At 48.0% G+C, this 25,054-nt stretch overlaps 1 protein-coding gene across 1 annotated transcript in view; it reads right to left on the bottom strand.

The window, feature by feature from the left end:
- Window positions 1–25,054, bottom strand: part of RNF17 (ring finger protein 17) — a 3,777,565-nt gene that overhangs the window by 2,660,820 nt on the left and 1,091,691 nt on the right. The window contains exons 13-14 of the mRNA XM_069639339.1: window positions 15,876–16,177; window positions 15,614–15,706 (exon numbers count right to left, since the gene is read on the bottom strand). Coding sequence (XP_069495440.1) covers window positions 15,614–15,706; window positions 15,876–16,177 — 395 coding nt within the window. The remainder of the gene's footprint in view (window positions 1–15,613; window positions 15,707–15,875; window positions 16,178–25,054) is intronic.

A 25,054-nucleotide genomic window follows, 5' to 3' on the forward strand; every position in this document is an offset into this window, starting at 1 on the left:
TTACTTACCTGTAACTGTTGTTCTCCAGCATGGGTCTGGCATGGATTCACATGCTCATGAATATTCCCCGTCGTCAGGCTGGGAATCCTCGGTAAAGAAAAAAAAAACCAGTATCAGTTTCGATTCTGATCTGACTTTCGTAGTAATAACCAATCACTGGTCTCTGCGTCATACTGACCACAGCCAATGACTGCCCTCTACCTAAGCCCCACCTCTGGCAGCCATCTTCAGATTTGGAAGCACGTGAAGTGGCAGTATGACCAAGTGAAGAGCCGCAGAGGGGTAGGCGGGAGGGTTCGCATGCGAATCCATTCCAGACCCATGCTGGAGAACAACAGTTACAGGTAAGTAACTTGTTCCTTCTCCAGCATGGGGTCTGGCATGGATTCACATGCTCATGAATAAAGAATACATAGCAGTACACACATGCACAACCACGGGAGGTGGCAAAGGCTCAATATTAAGCATCACATCAAACTCAACATTAAGCATCTTACCTCCTCACCAGGCTCACCTCAGGCGAACAGGTTGCGCAGCACTGCTTGGCCGACCCTGGACTCCTCCCTGGAATCCCGGTCGACGCAGTAGAATTTCGTGAAGGTGTGCGTCGACCTCCACGTAGCAGCCCTGCATATGTCCAGCAGGGGCACACCAGATAGGAACGCCGTGGTAGCTGCGATCGCTCTGGTGGAATGGGCTCTCGGACGGCCAGGCAGCGGTCGGTTTGCCAACCGATGACAGTACATGATACAGCCGGAGAGCCATCTGGAAATGGAAGCCTTCGAGAGAGCCTTCCCCTGATTGACAGGTCCAAAGTTCACAAAGAGTTGTGACGTCTTCCGAAAACACTTCGTGCGGTCCACGTAGAACTTCAGCGCTCTAGCCACATCCAGCGAGTGCAAAGTCCTCTCAGCCGGCGACGAAGGCGACGGGAAGAACACAGGCAACACCAAGGGTTCGTTAAGATGGAAGTCCGACGGTACCTTGGGCATGAAGGAGGGGTGCGTCCTGAGCACTACCCTCGTGTCGTGAAAAGTCAAGTACGGGGCCTTGCAGGAAAGGGCCTGGATCTCTCCCACTCGTCGTGCGGAGGTGATGGCCACAAGAAACGCTGTTTTCCACGACAGAAATTTCAACGGAGCTGAGTGCAGAGGCTCGAACGGAGGTCCCATGAGCTTGGTCAGCACCACGTTGAGCTCCCACGCCGGGGCCGGAGCCTTCACCGGCGGGAACGATCTGAACAGTCCCTTCATGAACTCTTTCACCAGACGATGAGACCACAAGGACGTCCGCCCCGTGGTTCTGGTGTATCGGGAGATCGCAGCAAGATGAATCTTGATGGATGCGTGTGCCAGTCCAGCTTTGGCCAGCGTCAGCAGGTACGGCAGTACTTGGGGGGCCGTAATCCGTAGAGGGTTAATCTTCTGTGCGTGGCACCAGACAGAGAACCTCTTCCATTTGTGTCCGTAGCATTTAAGAGTCGAGGACGCCCTGGCCTTTGCAAGAACCTCTCTGCAGTCGGCCGGTATGTCGTATCCTCCAAACTCTAGCGCTGCAGGAGCCAGGCCTGCAGGTTCAGCGATTTCGGGTCGTGGTGGAGGATGGCGCCTCCTTCTCTGGAGAGTAGATCCGCGTCCACCGGCAGCTTGATTGGCGGGGACGCCGACAAGTCCAGAAGGTCCGGGAACCATATCTGCCTCGGCCACGCAGGTGCGACGAGGATCATCCTGCACCGTGACCTCTTGAGCTGGTTGACGAGCCGGATTAGCAGTGGCAAAGGAGGGAACGCGTAGAGGAACAGGCCCTCCCAGGGGAACGAGAAAGCATCGCCCATGCTCCTCGCCTGGGGAAACCTGCTGGCGAACCTCCGGCACTTGGAGTTCGTCGCCGTCGCGAACAGGTCGATCTGGGGTGTGCCCCACCGTCGGAAGAGGCGATCCACTAGATCCTGCCGTAGCTCCCACTCGTGGCACGAGCGCAGCTCCCTGCTGAGTGAGTCGGCGATGGTGTTTTTTATCCCTGCCAGATGAAACGGCACCAGAAATATCCTTTGGGCGATGGCCCAATGCCACAGGTCCTGCGCCTCCTTGGACAGTGCTGGGGACCTGGTTCCGCCCTGTTTCCTGATGTAAAACATGGTGGTGGTGTTGTCGGTGAAGATCCTCACCACCTTGCCCTTGAGGGACGGAAGGAAGGACCTGAGGGCCCAAAACACTGCACGGAGCTCCAGGACGTTGATATGTAGGGATTTCTCCGTCGGGAGCCAAAGGCCTCTTGCGTGCAGATTTTCGGTGTGCGCTCCCCACCCTTCCAGGGAGGCATCCGTGGTCACTGTCTCCTGGTGGGCTGGGGTCTGGAAGTCCAAGCCCGCTGTCAGATGCGCGCGGGTGCCCCACCACCGGATCGCTCGTCGGAAACTCTCGTCGAGTGTGATCCTTTCCTCGAAGCTGCCCGTCGTTTGGATCCAGCGCGCGTCCAGGAACTCCTGCAACGGGCGCATCCGGAGCCTGCACATGGGAATGAGGTAGATGCATGAAGACATCATTCTGAGGAGGGACTTGATGGACCTCACCTTGGCCGCGTCGGCCACCAACATCCGCTGCACCTTGCCCAGGATGGTCCTGGTCCTCTCCTCCGACGGGGAGGCCAGAAGGGACACTGTGTTGAGCCTCGCTCCCAGAAACAGAGCGTCTTGCGCGGGTACCAGGTGGGATTTGGCGTAGTTCACGGAGAATCCCAGGTCCGTGAGAAGTTGGACCGTCCTTGCCGTGTGAACCACGGCGAGCTCCCTCGTCTTGGCTCGGATGAGCCAGTCGTCCAGATAGGGGTAGACGTGGACCCCCTCGCGGCGCAGCTGCGCCGCCACCGGTGCGAGGCACTTGGTGAATACCCTGGGTGCCGACCGTAGTCCGAAGGGGAGGGCTTTGAACTGGTAATGACGCCCTTGGACCACAAACCTGAGGAATTTTCGGTGCCCCTTTAGGATGGGAATATGGAAGTAGGCATCCTCCAAATCCAACGACGACAGGAAGTCTCCTTCCTCCAGCTGACCCAGGACGTGCTGGAGGGTGACCATCCGGAACTTCTGCGCCTTGATGAACTTGTTCAGACGTCGCAGGTCCAGGATGGGGCGCCATCCCCCCCGTCTTCTTCTTCACGAGGAAGTATCTCGAGTAGACTCCGGAGCCCCGAAGCCTCTTTGGGACGAGTTCGATGGCGCCCTTCCTGAGCATCGCTTTTACCTCCAGGAGAAGTTGAGGGACGTGAAGTTCTTTCCCGGCCACGGGGGGGACGCGCGGGCACCTTCTCTGGAACTCGAGCGCGTGGCCCCGGGCCAAGGCGTCCAGCACCCAACGGTCGGTGGAGATGGACTCCCACACGCTGACGAAGCTCGCCAGCCGGCCTCCCACCGGGGTGCTTCGGTGGGGGCCCGACCCCACGGCCGGTTCAATCCTGCTTCGACGAGGCTTTGCCGCCTTGACCTCCTTGGCGACGACGGCGGGGTCCGCCAGACTTGCCTCGTCCTCTGTAGGCCTCCTGAGACGACGAGCGGGCCGCTTGACGGTAGGTGGAGAAACCGCCGCCGGAACCTTTGGAGGCGCCCTTGCCTCCGCTGCTCCGAAAGGGCGTCCGTCGTTGTTGCAGAACTCCCAGGGCCCGGGCCGTCTCAGTGTCCGCTTTAATGGCCTGAAGGGAATCGTCCACTGTTTTGCCAAACAGGTTGTTCCCATCGAAGGGCATGTCCAGGACTCTGGTCTGAACGTCTTGACGGAAGTCCGTAGCCTTGAGCCATCCACGCCGCCTAAGGCAAACGCCGTTGCCCAACTGGCGGAACCCAGTGTCGGCGATGTCCGTCGCAACGGTAATGGCGTGGTCTGAAGCCACCTCACCTTCCTGCAGGATCTCCAGGGCCTCTGTCCTCTTGTCGTCTGGCAGGAAGTCCAGCAGGGGAGCCAGTTTGTACCAGAGCTCCCTGTCGTAGCGGGCCACGATAGCCAAGGCGTTGGCCGCTTTAATCGTCGTCGCTGCCGACGAGATGACTCTGCGTCCCATAGCATCCAATTTCTTTCCCTCACCGTCCGGAGGCCGCACCCCCCCCCGCTTTCTTCCTGGCCGCCGCGGAGACGACAGAGTCCGGGGTAGGCTGCGCCCGGAGGCACAGGGGGGCCGTGTCCGGGACCCGGTACTTCTTCTCGTACCGGTCTCTTCTAGCTGGCGTCGTGGAAGGGTTCTTGAGGAGGGTGAGGCCCTCATCCCAAATGTCGTCCAATAGAGGCACTGAGAGGACCGTCTTCCTCTTGGCCTCGCGCCGCTGATAAAGGAAACCTTCCTTCTTCTTCTCCTCAGGGCAGAGTTGAAAAAGCTCGGATGCCCTGGTGATCATGGAGTGGAACGATCCAATCTCGTCGGGCGGAGAAGCCCTGGTGGGAGGCGACGACAGTACATCCTCGTCGTATACCTCGTCGTCCGTACCCGTTGCTGCCGTGTCAGTCCCCGTATCATCCCCTCGGGTGGACAGGGAGGAGGGCTGGACGGGGCGCGACGGCTGAAAAGGAGGTGGAGGGTGGATCCTTCTTTTCTTAGTAGGGGGAACACCAGAAGGTCCCGGTTCTGGGTCCCCCGACGGGAGAGGTTCCTCCGTCGGCAACGGTAGTCTCGTCCTTATCTCTGAGCATAAGGACTGTATAGCCAACAAAATGGCCGCCGAGTTGTCTTGCGGTGCTGGCAGAGGGGAATCCGACGGGCGATCAGGGGCCCCGTCGGTACCCTCGTCGTCACCTGCGTCGGGATCCATCCCGACGGGCCGGTCTTCTTCCACGCCGAGGCCGTGGCTTAAGACCTCGACCAGTTCCTCCTCCGAGGTTGAAGCCGAATCTACGACAACGCCCTGCCCCCCCTTTCTCTTCCCCTCGGGGGATTTCACGGGGGTCCTATCGATGGGCACAAAAGAGGACTCCCTCCGAGGTGGCAGGGAGACTCTGAGCCCCGAGGTCGCCACCACTGGTGTAGCCTGCACAGGCTGAGCCAGGGCCGCCGCGACAGTTTCGATAGAGGGCTTGGCCGGATGGATTAAGGCCTTCACCACCTTAGGTGCGCTCACCGCCTTATCCTTGAGGGGGGGGACACCGCCTCGCTCCCCCTCCGATGGGGCCTTCGAGCTCGACCGGGGCCTCTCCAGGAGCTTCGCCGGGTGCTCGGCCTTCCTCTTACCCGACCCAGAGCGTTGGCTCGTGGTTGATGGTGCCGGGGAGGGTGCGCCCTGCCTGGCGCCCGTAGAGCCCGACCGTTCGGCGCTCCCGGTGCCAGCGGACTCGCGGTGCTTGGCCTTATGTTGGACCCCCGTCGCCGGGGCGTCCTCAAAGGTCTTAGAAGACCGCTCAGATTTCTTCTTCTTCTTCTCGCCGGACGGGCTCTTCCCTTCTAGCCAGTTGGCGAGACGTTGATGGCGGTCCTTCATGGTCCGCTCCGACATGTTGCCGCAAAACGCACAGTCCTTCTCCACGTGCGTCTTGTCCTCATGTAGGCAGTAGAGACAAAAAGAGTGTTCGTCCTCCTTGAAGACGTTCTGCAGCTGGCATCCAGGGCAGACCCTGAACAGCTTTCCGGGCGTCGAGCTTCCCTTCTCCTGGGCCATGACCGGGCCTGAGAAACTTCTGGAGTCCTCCAAAAGCGTAGCTCGACGAAATCTTCACCCTTGAGGGGCGCAGACGAATCCGACACGGGTCCCCGTTGATCGGATAAAGAGTCGGTGGAGCTTGAGGCTCTTTTGACCGAAAAAACGAAGTTTTTGAGAAAAAACGTGAAAAAATAGCACTAACGCTCGAGAGCAATAGCACGAGGATCCCAACACATGAACGTGCGGTAAAAATCTGAAGATGGCTGCCAGAGGTGGGGCTTAGGTAGAGGGCAGTCATTGGCTGTGGTCAGTATGACGCAGAGACCAGTGATTGGTTATTACTACGAAAGTCAGATCAGAATCGAAACTGATACTGTTTTTTTTTTCTTTACCGAGGATTCCCAGCCTGACGACGGGGAATATTCATGAGCATGTGAATCCATGCCAGACCCCATGCTGGAGAAGTAAGATGACATCATGCCGAGCAGGGACTTGATGGACCTCACCCTGGCCACTTCCATGGTCAACAGCCGTTGTACCGTGCCCAGGGTGGCTTTCGTCCTCTCCTTCGACGGTGAAGCCAACCGCGCCACTGTGTCGAGTGTGGCTCCCAGGAACAGGGCGTCCTGCGACGGTACCAAGTGGGACTTCGCAAAGTTGATCGAGAATCCCAGCTCAGTGAGCAGGCAGACGCTCTTCGCTGTGTGGTCGACGGCGAGTTCTCTTGACTTTGCTCGGATGAGTGAATCGTCCAGGTAGGGGTAAACCTGGATCCCCTGCAGGCGCAGCTGCGCCGCCATCGGTGGCAGGCACTTGGTAAAGACCCTTGGGGCCGACTTCAACCCGAAGTGCAGGGCATTGAACTGGTAGTGCCACCCTGGGACCACGAAACGTATGAACTTTCGATGTCTTTTGTGTATGGGGATGTGAAAGTAAGCATCCTCCAAGTCCAGCGACGATCCGAAGTCGCCTTCCTCCAGCTGTCCCAGCACGTGCTGAAGGGTAACCATCCGGACCTTCTGGCCTTTGATGTATTTGTTGAGGCGACGAAGATCCAGGATGGGTCGCCAGCCGCCAGTCTTCTTTCGGACGAGGAAATACTGCAAGTATACTCTGGAGCCCCGGAGCCTCTTTTGGACGAGTTCTATCACGCCCTTTCTCAGCATGGCTCGTACCTCCAGAAGCAGCTGTGGAACGTGGTTTTCTTTCCTGGCCACAGGAGGGAAATGGGCCCAATCTTTGAAACTCCAGAGCGCGCCCGTGGGCCAGGGAATCCAGCACCCAACGGTCAGTGGAGACGGACTCCAACACGCCGAAGTTCACCAGCCGGCCTCCCACCGGGGTGCTTAGTTGGGGGCCCAACGTCACGGCCGGTTCAATCCTGTTTTGCCGAGGCCTTGCCACCCTGGGCTCCTTGGCGACGACGACGGTATCCACCGGTCTTGCTGTGGCCTCTAAGCTTCCTGCGACGAGGAACGAGCCACTTGGCGGTACAAAGATAAACTGCTGCTGAATCCTTTGGAGGCGCCGTGAGATTTGCCTCCGAAGGTCCAAAAGGACGGGCCGTCTCGGTGTCAGGTTTGATGGCTTGTAGCGACTCGTCCATCGCTTAACCGAATAGATTGTTTCCGTCGAAGGGCATGTCCAGTACCCTGGTCTGCACGTCCTGATGGAAATCGGTGGCCATGAGCCAACCACGCCGGCAAACGCTGTTGCCCATCTGGCGAAAGCCAGTGTCAGCGATGTCCGTGGCCACCGTGATGGCGTGGTCCGAAGCCACCTCGCCTTCCTGCAGGATTTCAATGGCTTCCACCCTCTTGTCTTCTGGGAGGAAGTCCAGGAGGGGAGCGATCTTGAATCACAGCTCCCTGTCGTAGCGTGCCACGATCGCGAGGGCATTGGCCGCTTTGATGGTCGTCGCTGCCGATGAGATGATCCGTCGTCCCATGGCGTCCAGCTTCTTCCCCTCGGCGTCCGGTGGGGAAGTGGAAGTTGATGCGGATGCTCCTGCCGATTTCTTCTTGGCCGCCGCGGAGACAACGGAATCTGGGGACGGCTGTGCTCTGAGGCACATAGGAGTGGAGTCTGGGACCCGGTACTACTACTCATACCGGTCCCTCTTCACAGGGGCCGTGGACGGGTTCTTCAGCAGGGACAGTCCTTCATCCCAGAGGTCGTCCGGTAACAGGATTGAGAGGACGGTCTTCCTCTTGGCCTCCCGTCATTGGTAGAGGAAACATTCATTCTGCTCTGCGGGGCATAGCTGGAAAAGCTCCGATGCCCAGGCTATCATGGCGTGAAAGGAGCCAATTTCGTCGCAGGGGGCGATGGAAGATCCATCCCGCCGTCGTCCGTCCCCGCCGTCTCCGTTCCCGTCTCATCTCTTAGTGGAGGGGATGGAGGTGAAGGATGGAAGGGAAGGGGGGGCTGGATTCGCCTCCGCTTGCTCGGTGGGCTCCCCGACAGTCCAGGCGCAGCTGGATCGTCCACTGGGGGTAAGGGCAACCATGTACTCATCTCCATACACAGGGTCTACAAAGCCATCAAGATTGCTCCTGAATTGTCCTGTGGCGTAGGCATGGGTTGCGATGGGAGCGACCGCCTCCACGGTCCTTCATTCTCCGGACAGACATGTTCTTAGAGAATGCACAGTCCTCCTCCATGTGCGAATTGTCGGTGTGAAGGCAGTAGAGGCACCAGAAGTGCTCATCTTCCTTGAAGACATTCTGTAATCCACATCCTGGGCAGTTCCTGAACAGTTTGGATCCAGTAGGTGTCGAATCTTTTTTGTCCTGGGCCATGTCCGAATCGTGGTAGGCCTCAAAAGGTCTTCCAGAATCCTCCAAGAAGTGTAATGCGACGAAAATCCACCCTTGAGGGGCATAGAAAATTCCGAACGGGTCCCCGTTGATGCGAAGAAGAATCGGTGGAGCTTGAGGCTCGAATTGACAGAAAAAATAAGAGTAAACTCTTCGAAAAAAAACGCAATATGCAGTAAAAGCTCGAGAGCTATAGCACGAGGACTCCCAACACTTGAACGTGTGGTAAAAATCTGAAGATGGCTGCCAGATGAGGGGCTTAGGCAGAGGGCAGTCATTGGCTGCGGGCAGTATGACCCAGAGACCAGTGAATGGTTATTAGTAGAAAGACAGTTCAGAAACAAAACTGAAACAGATTTTTTCTTTACCGAGGATTCCCAGCCTGACGGGGAATATTCATGAGCATGTGAATCCATGCCAGACCCCATGCTGGAGAAACTGAGAATTCTTGAAGTTGAGGGCGAAGCCCAGTTTGTGAGGGAAGTAGCAGGTTCTGATGATGTGTTCCAGAGCTGGAGCCCTCATCAGGCAGTCGTTCGGGTAGGGAAAGATGGAGTCTGTATTTTTGCTCAAAAATCAAATAAAAACTAATCACGTAATCACATACAGCCGAAAATTTCAAATATACCCCAACATTCAGTGTCATTATAGTGAACAAGGGCCGCAGGGGCTGCGGGGGTCTCACACGCTTCCTTTTTCACTATAAGGCCAACAGGGATTGCAGGGGTGTCCCCCGCTTCAAATTTAATTTAAAAAAAGAAAAATGTGGACCCTGCGGCGCAGGCTCCCATTCATGTAAGTGTAGGGAACCGTTGTTGCAGATGGGTGCAGGAGAGGGCGAGAGGAGTGCCGCCAAAAGATTAGTAAGGGGTTGGGGGTAAGTGGGTTGTCAGAAATGTCCATGGGAGGGAAAACCGAAAGTTATTTTCTGTCAAATAACTTGTTTTTTCTCCCTCAGATATTTCACATTTGATTAATTCATAACACGGGAAAGATGTGAATCCCTCCTCAGACTCTCTGCCACCACCGACATCAAATTGGTGACGACCCTCGGGCAGAGGCAAGTCTGAAAGGAAGCACTTGAAATTGACAGTTAGTACTGCCAATGGCGAATCTCAGAAGCTTCCTGCACTTGGGATGGATGGGCGCATGAAAGTGAGCATCCTGAAGATTGAGTGACACCTTGCAACCCTAGAGCTGAAGGACCTGGAATATCTGAGTGACCATCGCAAATCTGTCCTTTCTGAGGAACTCAAGTGTCTAAGGTTTAAGATAGGTTGCAGTCCTCTCTTTTTGGGCACCGGGAAGTACTTGGAATACCACACCAGGTTAAATTCCTCTAAAGGTAACTTTTCCACAGCACCTTTCTTGAACAGGGAGAGAATCTCCTGTAGTAGAGCAAAGTCTGTGGCCCGGAAACCATGTTTGCTCGGGTGGGGGAATCTGGGGTCCCTTCAGTAATTGAAGCAATGCCCATGTGTCTGAAGTAATGCAATACCATTCTTGCAGATGCTGGGTCAATCAATCTGCCTCCCGCAAGGGTTTTGTGAGCTAAGCCCTCAAGAGTGGTTTTGAGGCTGAAGATGCTTCTGATGGCAGGCAGGAGACTACTGCCTGGCTAGGTTTTCATCCACAACCTCTTGTACAGGAACATCTTTTTTCCCTCGTCTTGGCCTCTACCTCTTTGACTAAGCGCAGAGTAATAGCGAAAGGATCTCCATCTCCAACCTTGTCATGATGGCTGTTGCTGCTGTTTGGCGGAGTGCTGCCTCTAAAGCCTTAGCCAAAGCTTTGAAGTCTGAATATTTTCTAGACTATTATCTGCCTCAGGATCAAATAAGTTGGACCCACCAAAGAGTATTTCCAAAAATCTTGCCGAACATCAGGAACAAAACCAGACTTACGGAGCCATGCAAAGCGCCTGATAACTGCGCTCGATCCCATGCATCTGCCCACACTGTCAGGTACATCTAATCCCGAGAGAAGGGAATGGCATGAATCCTCTTTTCCATCATTAACAAGGTTGAAAAACCCCCTCTCATTTCCCGTTCAGGGATGTTCTTGGCCATCTGTGCCACCACATTTCAAAGAGTGCAAGAATAATTGACCAAAGCACAAGAGGTTTGAACGGCCTTTAAAGACATATTCCTGCTGAAACTCTTGGCCAAAGCATCATAACGCTTATCATCCCTATCTGGGGGGATTGGAAGGATAGACTGTGGCCTTGGATGTGGAAGTGGCACACTGCACTACCAAACTTAATGGGGTTGGATGCCTTGATAAAAAGTCTGGATCCACAGAAGGCATCTTATATTTCTTGATTAACTCTTTGTTGACTGTAGGAGTAGTACCCAATTTCTCCCACAGCTCAAAAAGGGGCTCCCTTAGTGCTGACTGGAAAGACAGTACAGGTTTCATTTAGTGGATCCATGTCTAAGATTTCTGTAAGGTCTATACTGAGTGATTTCCTTGGCTGGGCGACCCCAACCCAATATTCAATAACCTTACTCATTACTGACCTATATGCCTCATTCTGGTAAGAATGAACATCAGGGGTCTTAAACTAGACCTCTGGAGCAGTAACAAGTCCACTAGCATCCTTAAGGTAGGAGACCAAGTCCTCCATTCGAGACTCCTCAGATAGTTGCTCGGGGACGTTCGAAGCCTTAAAATGACAAACCATATGGGACCATAACATCATCATTGTACAAGGAAATGGGCCCAAAGGACTTTAAAAAAAGAAATCAGTCTTCGGCTGAGGTTTATACATAAACGCCAACTCCGAAGTCGACATCGAAGGTCCCTTTGGTGTTCGAGCCTCCTTCGAAGAGGAGATCGATAAGGTATTCGACATCGAAGAGGCCCCAGCAGTCAACCATGTTGATGCTGCTCGGGTAGCCATCTCAGAGGACTTGGGCTTTTGGGCGTGCAGGACGAAACCATGGCAGATTCCCTGCCGGTCTCGGAAAATGCGATGGTATCTGGAGCCTCAGAGCCGCCTTCAAAAATACCTCCAACATTCTCAACCTGAATTCCTCCCATTTGTCCGCTGAAGCGGTTTTCTTGGGGAAATGCACCTGGCCCGTCGTGAGAGGAATCTGATGAGGTACAGCGGTCACTGAAGAACAATGAGAATCAGTCCTAGATCTAGACTGCTTGTAGTGTTTGAACATTAATCTTTTGGTAAACCTATCACCTGAAGAGCTAAGACCTTCAGAAGACTTTCTCTTAGAAGGCCTTGAGGATACAGATTTCAGCACTGAGAAACCTAGGACGAACATCGACCTTTTCGCCTTCAAGTCCTTGTCATCGATTGACAAGAGCCACACTTGACAACGTCGGCCTTGCCAAGGCACCAGAGACAAATTCTGTCATCAACATCTTCAAATCACAGTCCGCACATCTCTTGAAGCCTGTTTTAGGTGTAGACATTGTGAGAAAAAAAATCACAACAAAGATGTGCTTTGAAGAAATAAATACAATTTATCAGAATGTTTCCATTTAGATTAAATAAGATCAAAGCCAATAGAAATGAAAGATTGCGCTCATGTAGGATTAATAAGAGTTCCAATCATTACATTACATAAGGTTAGTGGTTTGTGAAAATTTAAAATGGTATGCAAGCAATCCCACACTTTCTCCCAGAAGGCCAACACAAATTTACAATAAAAAATAGAATGTAGAAAATCAGCGGTTTGGGCCATGGCATGACCAACAAAGATTGAAAGTGTTAATCGAAAACTTCTCAAAGAAGTGAGGTAAGCACAGTACAATATGAATTTGTTTTTTTACATTTTTTTATTTGTGTTTGGTTAATAAAACCTTTACAAAAATCGTACTTTCTTTAAAGAATCAATTATCTATTTACAATATAAAAACAGTTCATATCTTTTTTCATCACATAAAAAACAAAACAATCATTGTCTTAACTTTCATATCAAAACTCTCGCGAAGATCCAATTCCTCTTTTAAGCATAAGCATACTTCAAGCATACATGGCTAACTCCTTTTCAATGTTCCTTAATAGATGGCCTAATGCAAATATTATTGGATAGTAATTGCAATTCATCAACCTTTTCCACACGTTTTCTTTGGAGTCATCAAAATCAAGTGTTACAAATTTCATTAAAGACATTGAGCGTGCAGACTTAAAATGTTGACATTCTAAAATCAAGTGTTTCAATGTCTCCAAGGACTCAAGACAACCGGGAAATCGACATTTCAGGTCTTGCATTACAACTGGTTTGTTCGCCCATTTGCCACATCTTTCTTTTGTGTGGTACTGATTCAGTTTAAATCTCATGTATTGAGCTCTTAAAGTTACACATGGAAAAATACAGATGTACCTCCTACAGGGAACACGCTTCTGGGGAAATTTGGCATATTCGATGTAAGTTGAATATTGCTTTATCTGATCTATAGTACATGCCCAGTCTTTCTCAAACAGTTTATTTTTTTTTTTATTTTTTTTTTTTTACGTATACCGGTCTGAGGTATAGATCCTCTAGAAGTTGGTTTGGGTTAAATTGGCTGAAACAGAAGTAGTATGGTATTGTTCAAAATGTCCTCCCAAATATCCGGGAAAGATGCAAACCCCAGTCACTTTCACATTCTTTAATACTGTTAGTACTAAAATGATTTTTACCATCTGTTTCGTTCAAAATAGAATATAATTTGGCAGCTTTAGTGGAAAAACTACTCATTAATTTGAAAGTAAGTCTTTGCAAAGAATTGGGGAAAGCTTTGGAAATAAAGTGAATAGCATGGTGAAAGATCAGAAGAAACTAGATTACATTTCAAGTACAACTGTGTGAAAGGGACAGCAACATAGTTGTTAAATAAATGAATGATTTGCTAAATACTATTAGAATACCATCTAGGAAAAATGGAGGGATCAAGTCTAACCGGAAAAGCACTTCTATCAAATCTCTATATTACCTGAAGCTGCCTGGCCATATGAAGTTTCTAAAAATGTGTCCAGGTGATTTTAAAAAGGTGTACTAGAGAACATTTTTTGACATTCGGCCAAGAAGAAGTCTCATTAAAGTGGGATAAGGAGATTGGAGCTATTAATTGAGTTTCAATCTTCACCCAAGTAGTGTTACAGTGTTAAACCCCTTAATTGTTAAGGGTGAGCATGTTTGCTGTAGGCTCCATCCACTTTAGCAGTAGGTGGTTAAACACTGATGCTTGACCAATAAAATGTACGTGGCCCAGAGATGTTGGCTCCAGCACACAAATCCCCAAGTACATTGGGTACAATCAAAGCACACACAAGTCTGGAATGTTCAAAAGCAGCCTGTTTGCTGCCAAATGCAAAAAATGAACAGTGGATGTTCTGCTACCACTTAAATGTTCATGCTGCTCCAGTTTGGGCTGAATTTTAAATACATATACTTGACTGTCAGATCTGAGTGCGGGTAATGAGTAATTTGTATTCACTCACCTTTTATTCCCATAACATAGGTACTCGATAATGTATTTCCCAAGTCTTTTTAATTTACCTACAAAGTGTGTCCACGTGCACCTCACCACAATAGACGGCAGTACCAAACGCACATTTTCATGTGAAGAACTTATCCATGTTACCTCTGAGCCTATCAGCAGCAAATAGGACCTCAGGTCTTGATGTTTTAGAACCAAACCACAGTGGTCAGTCGCATAATTCCACACCAGATGTTTTACCTATGATATATTTAAAGGTCTACCATAGCTCACCTTTCTCAGATAAAACTATTACATTGAGAAGCAATAAATTAAATGTTTATCATTTTTATCTTTCAAAATGAGATGTGTCCTTAACCTCAGAAGTGTGTAAACTATAAAGTACATATACCTCCTCAGCACTTTAGTGCTTGAGCACAGTACTCAGGATTGCTTCAGCAATGACTTGTACAATGCTGCAATTGCTTTTGTTAAGCCTCACACGTTTCAATGTGGCAACAGTTTAGAAAATGAGCTCAGTTGACAATTTCTGAATCCCAAAATAGGTCTTTTAGGGTAAAAGCTATTTATTTCAAAAATATTAATTAGTTTTAAATCAAAATACAAGCATATCCAGCTGCACAGACAATACAGAAAGCGTCAGCAGCTACAAAAAAACAAGGGGATAATCAGGCCCATACTGAATTGCTGATGAATCCAGAAAAGGGTGCGAGTGGATGAAAAAGATAACATGGACATAAGAGCTACAGATGCCGGAACATAGAGCAGAAGAGAGAAAGGTTACAGGGGAGGGCAGGTGGGGGGCCTACCCTCCAAAGCCAATCTAGGTTATATTATCATCTCAATGCCCAAATGGTGGGCCTGCCCAGAGAGCCATAGGCATGGTGGGAACATATACTAAAATAGGTTGCAGTGGTAGGGGAACTTCAGTAAAAGTCCCTCTAACCACAAAAAGGTTGGATTCTAAAATCAAAAGGGGGAAAAAAGCAGAGGTTTAGGGGGTTACATAACATGGACAGCAGGACCCTCAAAATGGATTTCTGCTATAAAATGTCATAAGATCATAAGAGAACTCAATTAATAAACCACCTCATGTCAAAGAGGGCCATTAAATTTGGTATCCATTTTTAAAGTGGCTAAAAGCAGGAGTAATCCGTATGATGTGCTACATAAATTTATAACTAATAAGCCTTAAGGGATCGATTAAGATTAAAGGAGGGTAGCAAGTGGCTGATTTTTCATTCGAACAAACACTTGCAAAATCGTATTGTGTAGTACAAATACATACATATTTATTCATTAGCAAAGATATAACAACAATTTCAAGATTAAAACAAGTTTTCAAATTCAGAGTGCATTGAACATCGTATTGGAGGGCAAAATAGCGCTTTTGGTGATGAAAGGTTCTTTTGGAAAGCAAATCCATTAACCGGATTTGCCATTAACCATTAGCCATAACTGGAGTTAATAGATCAGGACTTGCAATAACCATGCAGGTTGCAGTGCCATGCATAAGAGATCATAGCACTTCAATGCATTACATTTATCATCAGCCACACACAGTCATTAAAAGAATAAATAAATTGCTCTGCCTAAAGTAGCAATGCATTGATCACCAATACATTAGACCGAATAACTAAACCTGCTGCTGGTGATCATTATAAACAATAAGAGGAAATAAAAACAGTTACATTATATTCTCAAATAATGCATCTAAAATGTAAATACGTACTTGCTCGTTTTTCAAGAAGAACAGAATTTCTCAATGTATTCACAGATTTCTTTAGTTTCTTTGGCATCTCACTGATGCTTTCAGACAGAAAAACTAACAAAATAAAAACATTAACAAATTCAACATGTTGCAATTTGTATTATTTAACTTGACACAGGCACACACTGCATCACATTTGGCATTTCAAACAAAAGGCAATATCAGTGATCCCAAGTAGGCATGAGGGTACACATACAAAATATTTTTGAAATAATCAGCTTACCTTCATCGTTCTCATCAATAATTTCTTCAATTATCACATCTGGGGAAGAGGATGCCTGAGGTAAAGTAGCAAGACTTTTTTGATGCAAAGACAAAGCACCTTCTTTAGGTTTCATGTTTTTTAACTGAGCACAGACGGCAAACGAATCCGGCGGGATGGGGGATTCATTTTCCAAGTGTTGCATGGAAGAAACAAATGCATCGTTTAGAGACAGGTATGTGTCACAGCTGGAGGATGCAATCAGAGAATTCTGATAACTAATGGCCTGTCCAGTGTCCCCACTTTCCAAACTTTGACAACTCCTACAAAGGAAAACAAAGAAGACTGAATAACAAAAATTAAAAACTCTGGCTTTAGAATACTAAGCTGAAAAATAGAGAAATTACCTACCTTTGGTAATGCACTTTGATAAAATGATGCCTACTACAGGTTCCGTATGTCCGAAAAAGCCAAGTGGCATGAGGCTCGGAACTGGCGCCATCACATATCGTTGGCATCCCTGTGAGCAAGAAGTGACGTCATCTCTACATAAACCTGGAACCTCCAAAAATCAATGCCATACACTGAGAAAGGAATTTGCTAAAATTCCAATCAAAGATATTCGCGTAATTTATTTAGCTGTGTAGGCAGGAGCATTGATGAGGAATCCATGGGAGAAATAACCATTTGAAGAACACATTTATACATGGGTAATATTCTTTCCAATAGATGTTTCTCCCATGGAATCCTCATCTTCGATATAATTTACTGCTTAGACTGGTAAACAAAAAAAAAATAGTTGTCGTCGGAGTCCCTCGGCGCTAGTCAAACCTTTATTCGGATGGGACGTAGATGTCGACATAAATAGCTTGCATCATGACGTGTTGCCTCAGTTCCTTGTTTTTTCTCCTCAGTGCTCAATTGTTTTGGGCAAGTGCATAAAGAACTGATTGCACATTGAAAGCGAAGAAACAAGAGATCTCTCTTTGTAAGAGGGGTAGGATGGGAGGGCAATGAGGAATCTGTAGGAGGAACATCCATGGAACATTACCAGGGGTAAGTAATTTGTTCTTCTAATGGACTGTTTCCTCCCACAGATTCTTCATCTTACATGGACTCCCATAGCAGTAATTAAAAAGACGAAGGGAGAATGAGCAAGCTCACGTGGATGATCTCAGAGGTTTGAAGCACTGTTCATCCAAAACTGGCACCCTGACCCGACATGCTGATCAGGCAATATTGTTTTAGAAAAATGTGTAAGGAAGAACAAGTTGCAGCCTGACGTATGCCTTGAATTGGTATCGATCTCTGTAGCACTGATGTAGCCGCTACTCCTTTTGTGAAATGAATAGCATTCAGAGGTGCATTCCATTACCCGTCTGGACAATGTTTGCTTAATCACTCCTCTACCTAGTCTGTGACGGGCATAGCTGTGAGTTGTCAGAAATGCAAGACGGACACAAAAATATTGTTTTCTGAAGGTTTGCCATTTATTAAATGAAAAGGAGTGGAGATAAACGCCTATCTATCTCTATCCTAACAAGGATGTTCCTGCCTAGCAAACTAAAACTAAAGAAAATTAATTTCTTTAGGGTCTAATAATTTCTGACCCTCACACTAAAACATATAACAAAATGATACAAGGAATATTTGGCGGTCTTCAGTTCCACAAAACAATATAATAGTTCAAACGTAGAAGACACTAAAGGTGACCAGTGTTGGGTTCCCATCCCCTGGATCAATTCAGGAATACCCTTGTTAAAGTTCTGTCAATGTAATAAAACATGTCTTTTCCATCCACTGATTTCTTCCACTTGATAAAGTAAAATGCCTCTTTCACAAACCCTGGTTTAAAGGTCAAAGCAGTAGTTATTTCCCACAATATCCTTCTTGGTAAGGTAATTGGTTCACAAATCAAGACAACTGTTTTCCACAGTATCCTTCTTGGTAGGACAAATGTGTCTATCTCAAAACACAAGTTCATATACCAAGGCAATTGTTCTCAGAATGCAAACAAACTATTAGCATGTCACACTTATTCTTCAAATGAAATACTTTTGTCAGGATAGCACAGCAACTAACTTTGATGAGGCAAAAGTTTATCAACACATCATAGTTAACAAGTTATTTCCACCAAACCTATTTGCCACAAATACAGTTCTTCAGATCATCATCTTCTTTCCCAGTATACTTGCATGGCAGGAGGAAAACTCCTACAACTACAACAGAGCTTAGTGGCAATATCTGTTTCAAGATTCTCCACACCAGTATCCCATGTGAGGAGGGCTGAGTAATGGGTGCTGCTTTTTATAGTCCCATGACTCTTGGCAATGTCGGTTCGAGGTTTCGACCAACTGGAAACTCAAGAAAGGAGAAATGCGCCCAAGCTGCCTCTTAGCTGCTACTTTACAGCCTCTGGGCTGTTGGCAATGTGGGTTACCTAGTTCCCCCAGTTGGTATCCCATAAAAGGGGAGTTGTGCCCTTGTCGCCTCTGTATTGTTTCTTTAAGGTCTCTTGGCTGCTGGCAATGCGGGCTACAGGTTTCCCCCATTTGGTATTCAATAAAAGGGTAGTTGCACCCTTGTCCCCACTGCACTTTATTTGCTCGATATTCAAAATTATTGTTTACCATCAATTGCCCTGCTAGGAGCGCCCTGGGGTCACCTTTAAGTTCAGGCCAACTCACAGCTCTTCTTTTGCATCTGTGTTTTATTGTCAGCTGCTGCAGTGCATCTCCTGTATCCTGCGCACTGTTTCCAGCTCCTGCGTACCTACAGCAGACTGAACAGCTCTTCCCTGGAGCTTAGACAGCTCTGTTGATCCTCTGCGATCTCTCGCACACCAAGCGCCACACGTCTCGCCTGGGCCAGGGTTCACTTCCGGACGCTGCTTCCTGCAGCGCGCACTCTGAAATTTTGCACGCCTTCAATTCTCACTTCAACATCAGCAGGCATTTTTCCTTCTGCAGCAATCGCAGCCCTCTAGACTGCCTCTGCTTCCGCTACTCTTCCTGTATATCTCCTCTCCAGCTGCAACTCATTCCTGAGTTTAAATGTCCCGCTCGTATGTTTTGTTCTGCAACAACTAGACTGCACATTCTGGTCAGCAGTACTTCTGATATTTACCAACTCTAAGTCCCTCTTCCTCGTTCCAGTACCACAGGCATCATGGGCCCTAAGTCCATAGTGGGTTGGATCCTTTGACACTTAGTTTCATTGGTTTTACGAACTGAGAGTTGTCAGAGTCAGGGAATATTATAGGAAAGGTTTGTGACTTAACACTGAGGGTGGCACCTTGTGAAGGCATCATGAAGTAGACACAGACAACTGAATAAGATTTGAAGCACAAACTTTTATTAATTAAAAGTGGAGGGTTGGAAAAACGGCCTAACTGGCCCTATGCTTAGGTGGGATTTCCCTACCAAAATAAATAAGGATAGTCTGTCAGGAAGTTCAATGCAAATGTATGTGTGTCCAAAACCTATACTTCACTCACATTTATCTCTATACAATATGTAGAGATGTCAGCATCAAATAAGTGCTCAAATTAAAGTTCAGAGTTACTGTGAGCTCTCTGAAGGAAAAGGGTTTTCCCTTCCCCAAGGTTTAAACTATTCACTTTACAAAATAGGGGGTCCCTTCCCCAAGCTTTCATATCTATAAAAGTTCTAAAACACCACAATTCTTCAGGAAAGTTAATGTTCCAAAATAACAATTCATTGTGACAGTTCCCAGTTCTTCAGTTTGACAGTTCACCAGTTCATAAAGTTCAGTTCCTTAGTTTCAATTTGCACAGGTTTTCCTTTATTCAATCACAAAGTAGCTTTTCCTTTAGGTGGGTGTATTTGGTCTAGGCACAGTTATCGGACGACACAGTCCACCCATTAAAGGTCACGCATACACCAGGCAATAAAGTAACGCTATTTATTACAGCTGGGCAAGCACAAATCAAACAGCACAGTGGAACAGAACTCCCCTCCACCCCACATTCTGGTTCCACCACCCTAGGGCCAAGGAGTGATGTGTTGTGCCTCTCTCCCCGGATACCAGCTGCTGCCAATAACCGTGGGACTGGATCAACGTCCTTGATGGTATCGCCCGGTGCTGCTCCCAGTGACCACGTTCTGCTGGAGATAAGCATCCTGAGTGCAGTTTCCCCCTCTCTCAGCCGATGCGCGCGGGCAGTGTGTTAAAAAGCTAACCTACTGTGAGAGACCCACCTAGGGGGCCCCCATGGAGTGCGCCTACCTGCATTTTTTGATTCCCTCCCTTTTACTCAGCAAGTTCCTGTGTGACCATATGATGTTATATACAGAGTGTACCCCCTTGTTTCCTTCCATGCTGGTTCCCTAAGGCTGGCTACAGCTTCCCGCAACCCCCTTGCTTCCTCCCTTTGGGGTGTCCCAGCTCATCCTCTTATTCCCACAACTGATAGGTGCGCCCCCCGTCTGGCGCTGAATCAGCACCTTTATTGCATTCCCCCCTTCGACTGGTCTTTCGATCAACACCTTCTTCCCCATCACCTCCTGACTCTGTTCCTTGGACATCCATAATCATGTTACCCTGTCCATGTCCCCTCCTGCTTCCTCGTGCCCATCCAGTGAGGACCCAATTATTCTGCAATCCCTTCCATCTAGGGAACATGCTACCCAAACAGCATCATAGTCTTCTGCATTTGGTGGAGGTCCTGCAAAAACTACATTAACTCCACCCCCCACCCCACCTCCCCATTCACCCTGGCAGGCTGCCTTTCTGATCTGCTACTTTCTTCACCTACTTTATTAGCAGACATTATATATTGTACATTTCCCCTGCTACAGTCGCACTGCTTGATGATCCACTGTCCGACAAAGAAGGCAACGAGCATCACAATGATCACAGGGTCAGTTATTTTCAACATAGCTGCCAGCAACTCCGGTACCCAGGCAAATAGTGAGTTCAGCCAACTGTTAGAGGCGGTATGATGGGTTTCTTTTATCATGTTCTCATGTAGTGCACGTATCTCCTTGAGAGCTTGTGCAAGTGTTCCATTGGTAGTATCGTTGGCAGGTCGTGCTGTACAGCAGCTGTTCCCAATTGTATGGCTGACCTCACCCTCCATTGCAGTCATTAGATCCAGAACTAATCTATTCTGGATTGCCACCAGAAGCAAAGCAGAAAGCTCTTCCCGCACTGCGTTCAGTCCTTTCTCGGTTGCATTCGCCAACTATAGCACCACGTAGCAGGTCATCTGCAGCCATTTGGCATTCACAGCTGCTTGCACCCAAGGAAGTAGTAGGGATGTGAAGAAGACTGATGCTGTGTTGAAAAGTTTTAAATGCTTCTAAACTCTGATTATTTGGCTGACATTAAATTGCTGCTCCTTTTCTTTCTTCCCACTTGCCTTTGTTCATCTTTCCCCTTCTCCTCTTTTTCCTCTGCCATGATGTAGAAGGTTCACTGAAAGGTAGGTCTGCCCAGGGCACGACCAATGCAGGGTTATGGAGGGTCACAAGCACGCAGACCCTTTACCAGTCTGGAGGCAGCTGGGCATAAGCTTTAAGTCTGCATGCCCACCAATAGTCCATCACCGCCACCGCCCCTTTCTGCAACGATGGGATGCCGATTGTCCTCCCGCAGCCAGGGTTCATCCCCAGTACGACTGTTCTTGATGCTCTGAAACACAAGGAAAGCTGTGTGAGTGGTTCTATGCACACTGGACAGTGTTACTCGTCTATCCATGTCAAAACATGTATATTGGCATTCCATATTCCCTTGCATTATTGTTTATCTTCTTTACCACCCCATCTTCATATCCCACCAGCCCTTCTGCACGGCACTGCATCATTCCCCCCTATGCCACTTCCCATGGTGAAACGTTGAATCCCTGATCTGCATCAGGGGTCTGGTGCAGCACCATGGAATATCATGCCCTGTCGAATCCTGCAATACCATCCTCCTGCGGGTAGTGGCCAATTGTTCCCCCCTTTGTATCTCTTCTGTACTATAGTCTAATATTACATGCTTCGTTGCCTCATCCCTGGCCATGCTTTCCAGCTGTATATAGAACTGTACGCATATACATCTAACCCTTTGTCTATCCAATGCACTTCTACTGTATGTCCCTGGAACAGGCCCGGAGTTCTGCATAGTGACAGGTGCATCAGACATTCCCCCCTTTTCTTCTGCTATTTCTTGTGGCAGAAATTGTTTTGGTGTCCCTGTAACGTGTGGGATTAGCGATCACACATAGCAACTGCCATTAGTGCTCTCTCGCCACACCTTTTTCATCTGGTCGTATCATAAGTTTCCAGATGCTGTGTCTCCCCCTTGCCCAATGGAGTCATAAAACCTCTCAGTGTTAAACATACTTCTCTTAGTACGTGTCCCCTTTCCTTTGTCGATGGGCACATCCCTACTTTCTTTATGCAACCGGAACCAGAAGGGAAAAACCAGAAAAAGACAAAACAAGCCTAACCCTATAGTTTTCACATCGTGATTATACTTACTTCCATTCCCCCCACCCGAGTTAACCTGAGTCCTGCCCATCTCCTCCTCTGCTTGTGGGCTTTCTGTAAAGTCGTATGGCTGTAAAGAAGGTCAATCATAATTGGGTAATACTTCCCATCAAGTTGCTTTTCTCTCTTCTTCCGTGGTGCTGCTGTTGACCTTGCAGACACTGGAGATGTGCATCCATGTCCTCCTTTCTTTCATTTTCACTGCTGTGGGTGTCGCATACACCGCTTCATTAGGGCTAGTGAACCTTGGCTCCTGCCACCTCCGTACGACGTTAAGGACTACTTTATCACCCGCATAGAGCAGCTGTGCTTGTGGGAATTCTTCCTCTCTTTGTGCACTTGTCTGTTATTCCACTTTGATCGGCCGACTTGTTGAACCTGGCTGGAAATGTATTGATGGGGATTTGTCATTTCAGTTAGGTAGGTTTGCAGTTTTTCTCTCAAAACCTGTGCCGTTTTATTTGCATCCGAAATTGAACATGCAGGAGGAACAGGCGCATGCATCCTCCAGCCAGTTACAATTTCGTGCAGAGTCAAATGATGATCCACACCGGGTGAGTTGCTAAGGGCAATATAGCCAGTTCTTGCACAATGTCATGGTTAGCTTTGGTAAGCGTTCTTTAAGCAAGCCATTTAATCTCTCAACTCCCATTCACTTGCAGCGTGTACATTGTGGATAGCATGTGTTTTATTCCCAAGAGGTGGGTTGTTTCCTTAAAAAGGAAATTGGTGAAAATTTGCCCATTATCAGACCTTATTTCATCGCATACCCCTACCTCGAAAACCCCTCCCGTACTACGAACTTTGCTGCAGACTGAGTCGTTTTTAAAACAGAGCTTTGCCTCAATCCAACCCGAGAATGGACAGACGACCACAAGCATGTACCTATAATAGATCTATCTTGCATATCAACATAGTCACAGCAATGTCCCCTCACAGTCTTTAAAAAAGCTGCTGACACACCACACACCTCCCCGTAAACTCTATCACTCGATTATGTACATTTGAAACATACCACCCTTTGTTTATTTATGCCGCTATGTGTTCTTTGGATACATCGGCAGGAAGCTGCAATCCTCTAGTGCTACACTTTCTCATGCAGGGCTTCTCCTTGCAGTTCTGTTATTAGTACTACTATCATGATATTAACCCCCCCCCCTCTCGTGCTCTTTACCCTTCCCCTCTCTGCTTCCATTATTTGCATTCTCTTTTGTACCTGTGTATAGTCTGGTCATCCCTACAGGTAACTAGGCCGTTTCTTTGGTTTCCCCTGCCGGCCATCTCGTTTCCTAATGATATCCGGTCCTGCTCACCTGTGTGGGCGGAACATTTTATTATCGCCACCTCCAATGGCAGCTTCAATACTTCAATTAGTCGCCAGAGCAACTCTGCATGTTTTACTGGGAATTTGTCACTCCTCCTAAACCCCCTCCTCTCCCACCGTGCTAATCCCGATTGTATTGTGGTTGTCAGGCAAGCTGAATCCAAAAATGTATTAGCTGCATGCCCTTCCACTATGTTCAATGCACTGATCATGGCCACTAGTTCTGCTGCCTGCGATGAATTGTGCGATGGTAACCTCTGCTGTGATGCTGTTACATACTCCCCGTTCTTGTAACACACTTTGCAGCCCCAGTATGTCTCCCTCCTGTGTTGAGGTCTATACTTGAACACCCGTCAATAAAGACCATGTCTGCCCCTTCTATTTCCTCTTCTTGGACCAGTATGTTAGCTTCCATTCTGTCCATATGTGCGGCACAGTCGTGCATGTAAACTCCTTCCTCTGAAGGTTCTGCTATGAATGTTGTCTGGTTTACAAAAAACAAGTCCTGTTGTATGTCAGCAGGTTAACCTCTATAAGTACTCCAATGGGATATGAAATAAAATCCCTAAATTCTTAGTGAAAAGTGAGTCTCAGTAATTTGGTAGATAATCAATACCTTCTTAGAGTGTATAACGTTGTAGTCCATGCATACTTTCAAATAAATGCCATATATACAATGCTTTTTCATACATATAATTCAAAAACAGACAAAGCAAAAAAGTTGAAAATCCCTGAGACCACCTAATTGCAAAACAATCAGGTTCTAAATATCGTAATTCTCAAAGAAACTTGATTTCAAATACAACATTCAAAATGATACAATATACAGTTGTGTTTTATCTTCTTCACACAAGTATTCACTGTTGTTTACAGTGAGTCAAATGTCCAATAGTAAAACATCCTAATAGGCTCCACTCATAGGTGTTGTCTTTAGAGTTGTGCCAACGTGTTTCGGATCATCATAAGATCCTTCTTCAGGGCCTTGGAGCATGCAGTTCCTTAGTGTTTATTAATCCAATTCAATGTAGTACCTGTGGGGTGACACAGGAAGCCGGATATTAATTATGTGTGAGAGTGTTTAAATTAGATCTGGGTTGTCATGTTGTAAAATCTCATCACTCACCTCCAATCCCAAAGGGGGTGCTCCCCAGTGCTGTAGATTGGAGTCCTGGGCTTACGAGGCAGGGTCAAGCACTAGCATGCTAGGTGGCAGGCGTGTCTGTAAAACAGTAGCGATGCACCCTGAAGTACCACGGGTAGCTTCGCTGTATGGTGAAGTCGAGTAGTCAAGCTACTTAAAAGACCTTTCACCAGAAATAAGAGTAACTGTTAAGGGATTATAGCCTTGTTGTAAATCTTTAAATATCCACTACAGCTAC

The sequence above is a fragment of the Ambystoma mexicanum genome, chromosome 7q, assembly GCF_040938575.1.
Source record: "Ambystoma mexicanum isolate Mex_15411 chromosome 7q, UKY_AmexF1_1, whole genome shotgun sequence".
Taxonomy (NCBI): domain Eukaryota; kingdom Metazoa; phylum Chordata; class Amphibia; order Caudata; family Ambystomatidae; genus Ambystoma; species Ambystoma mexicanum.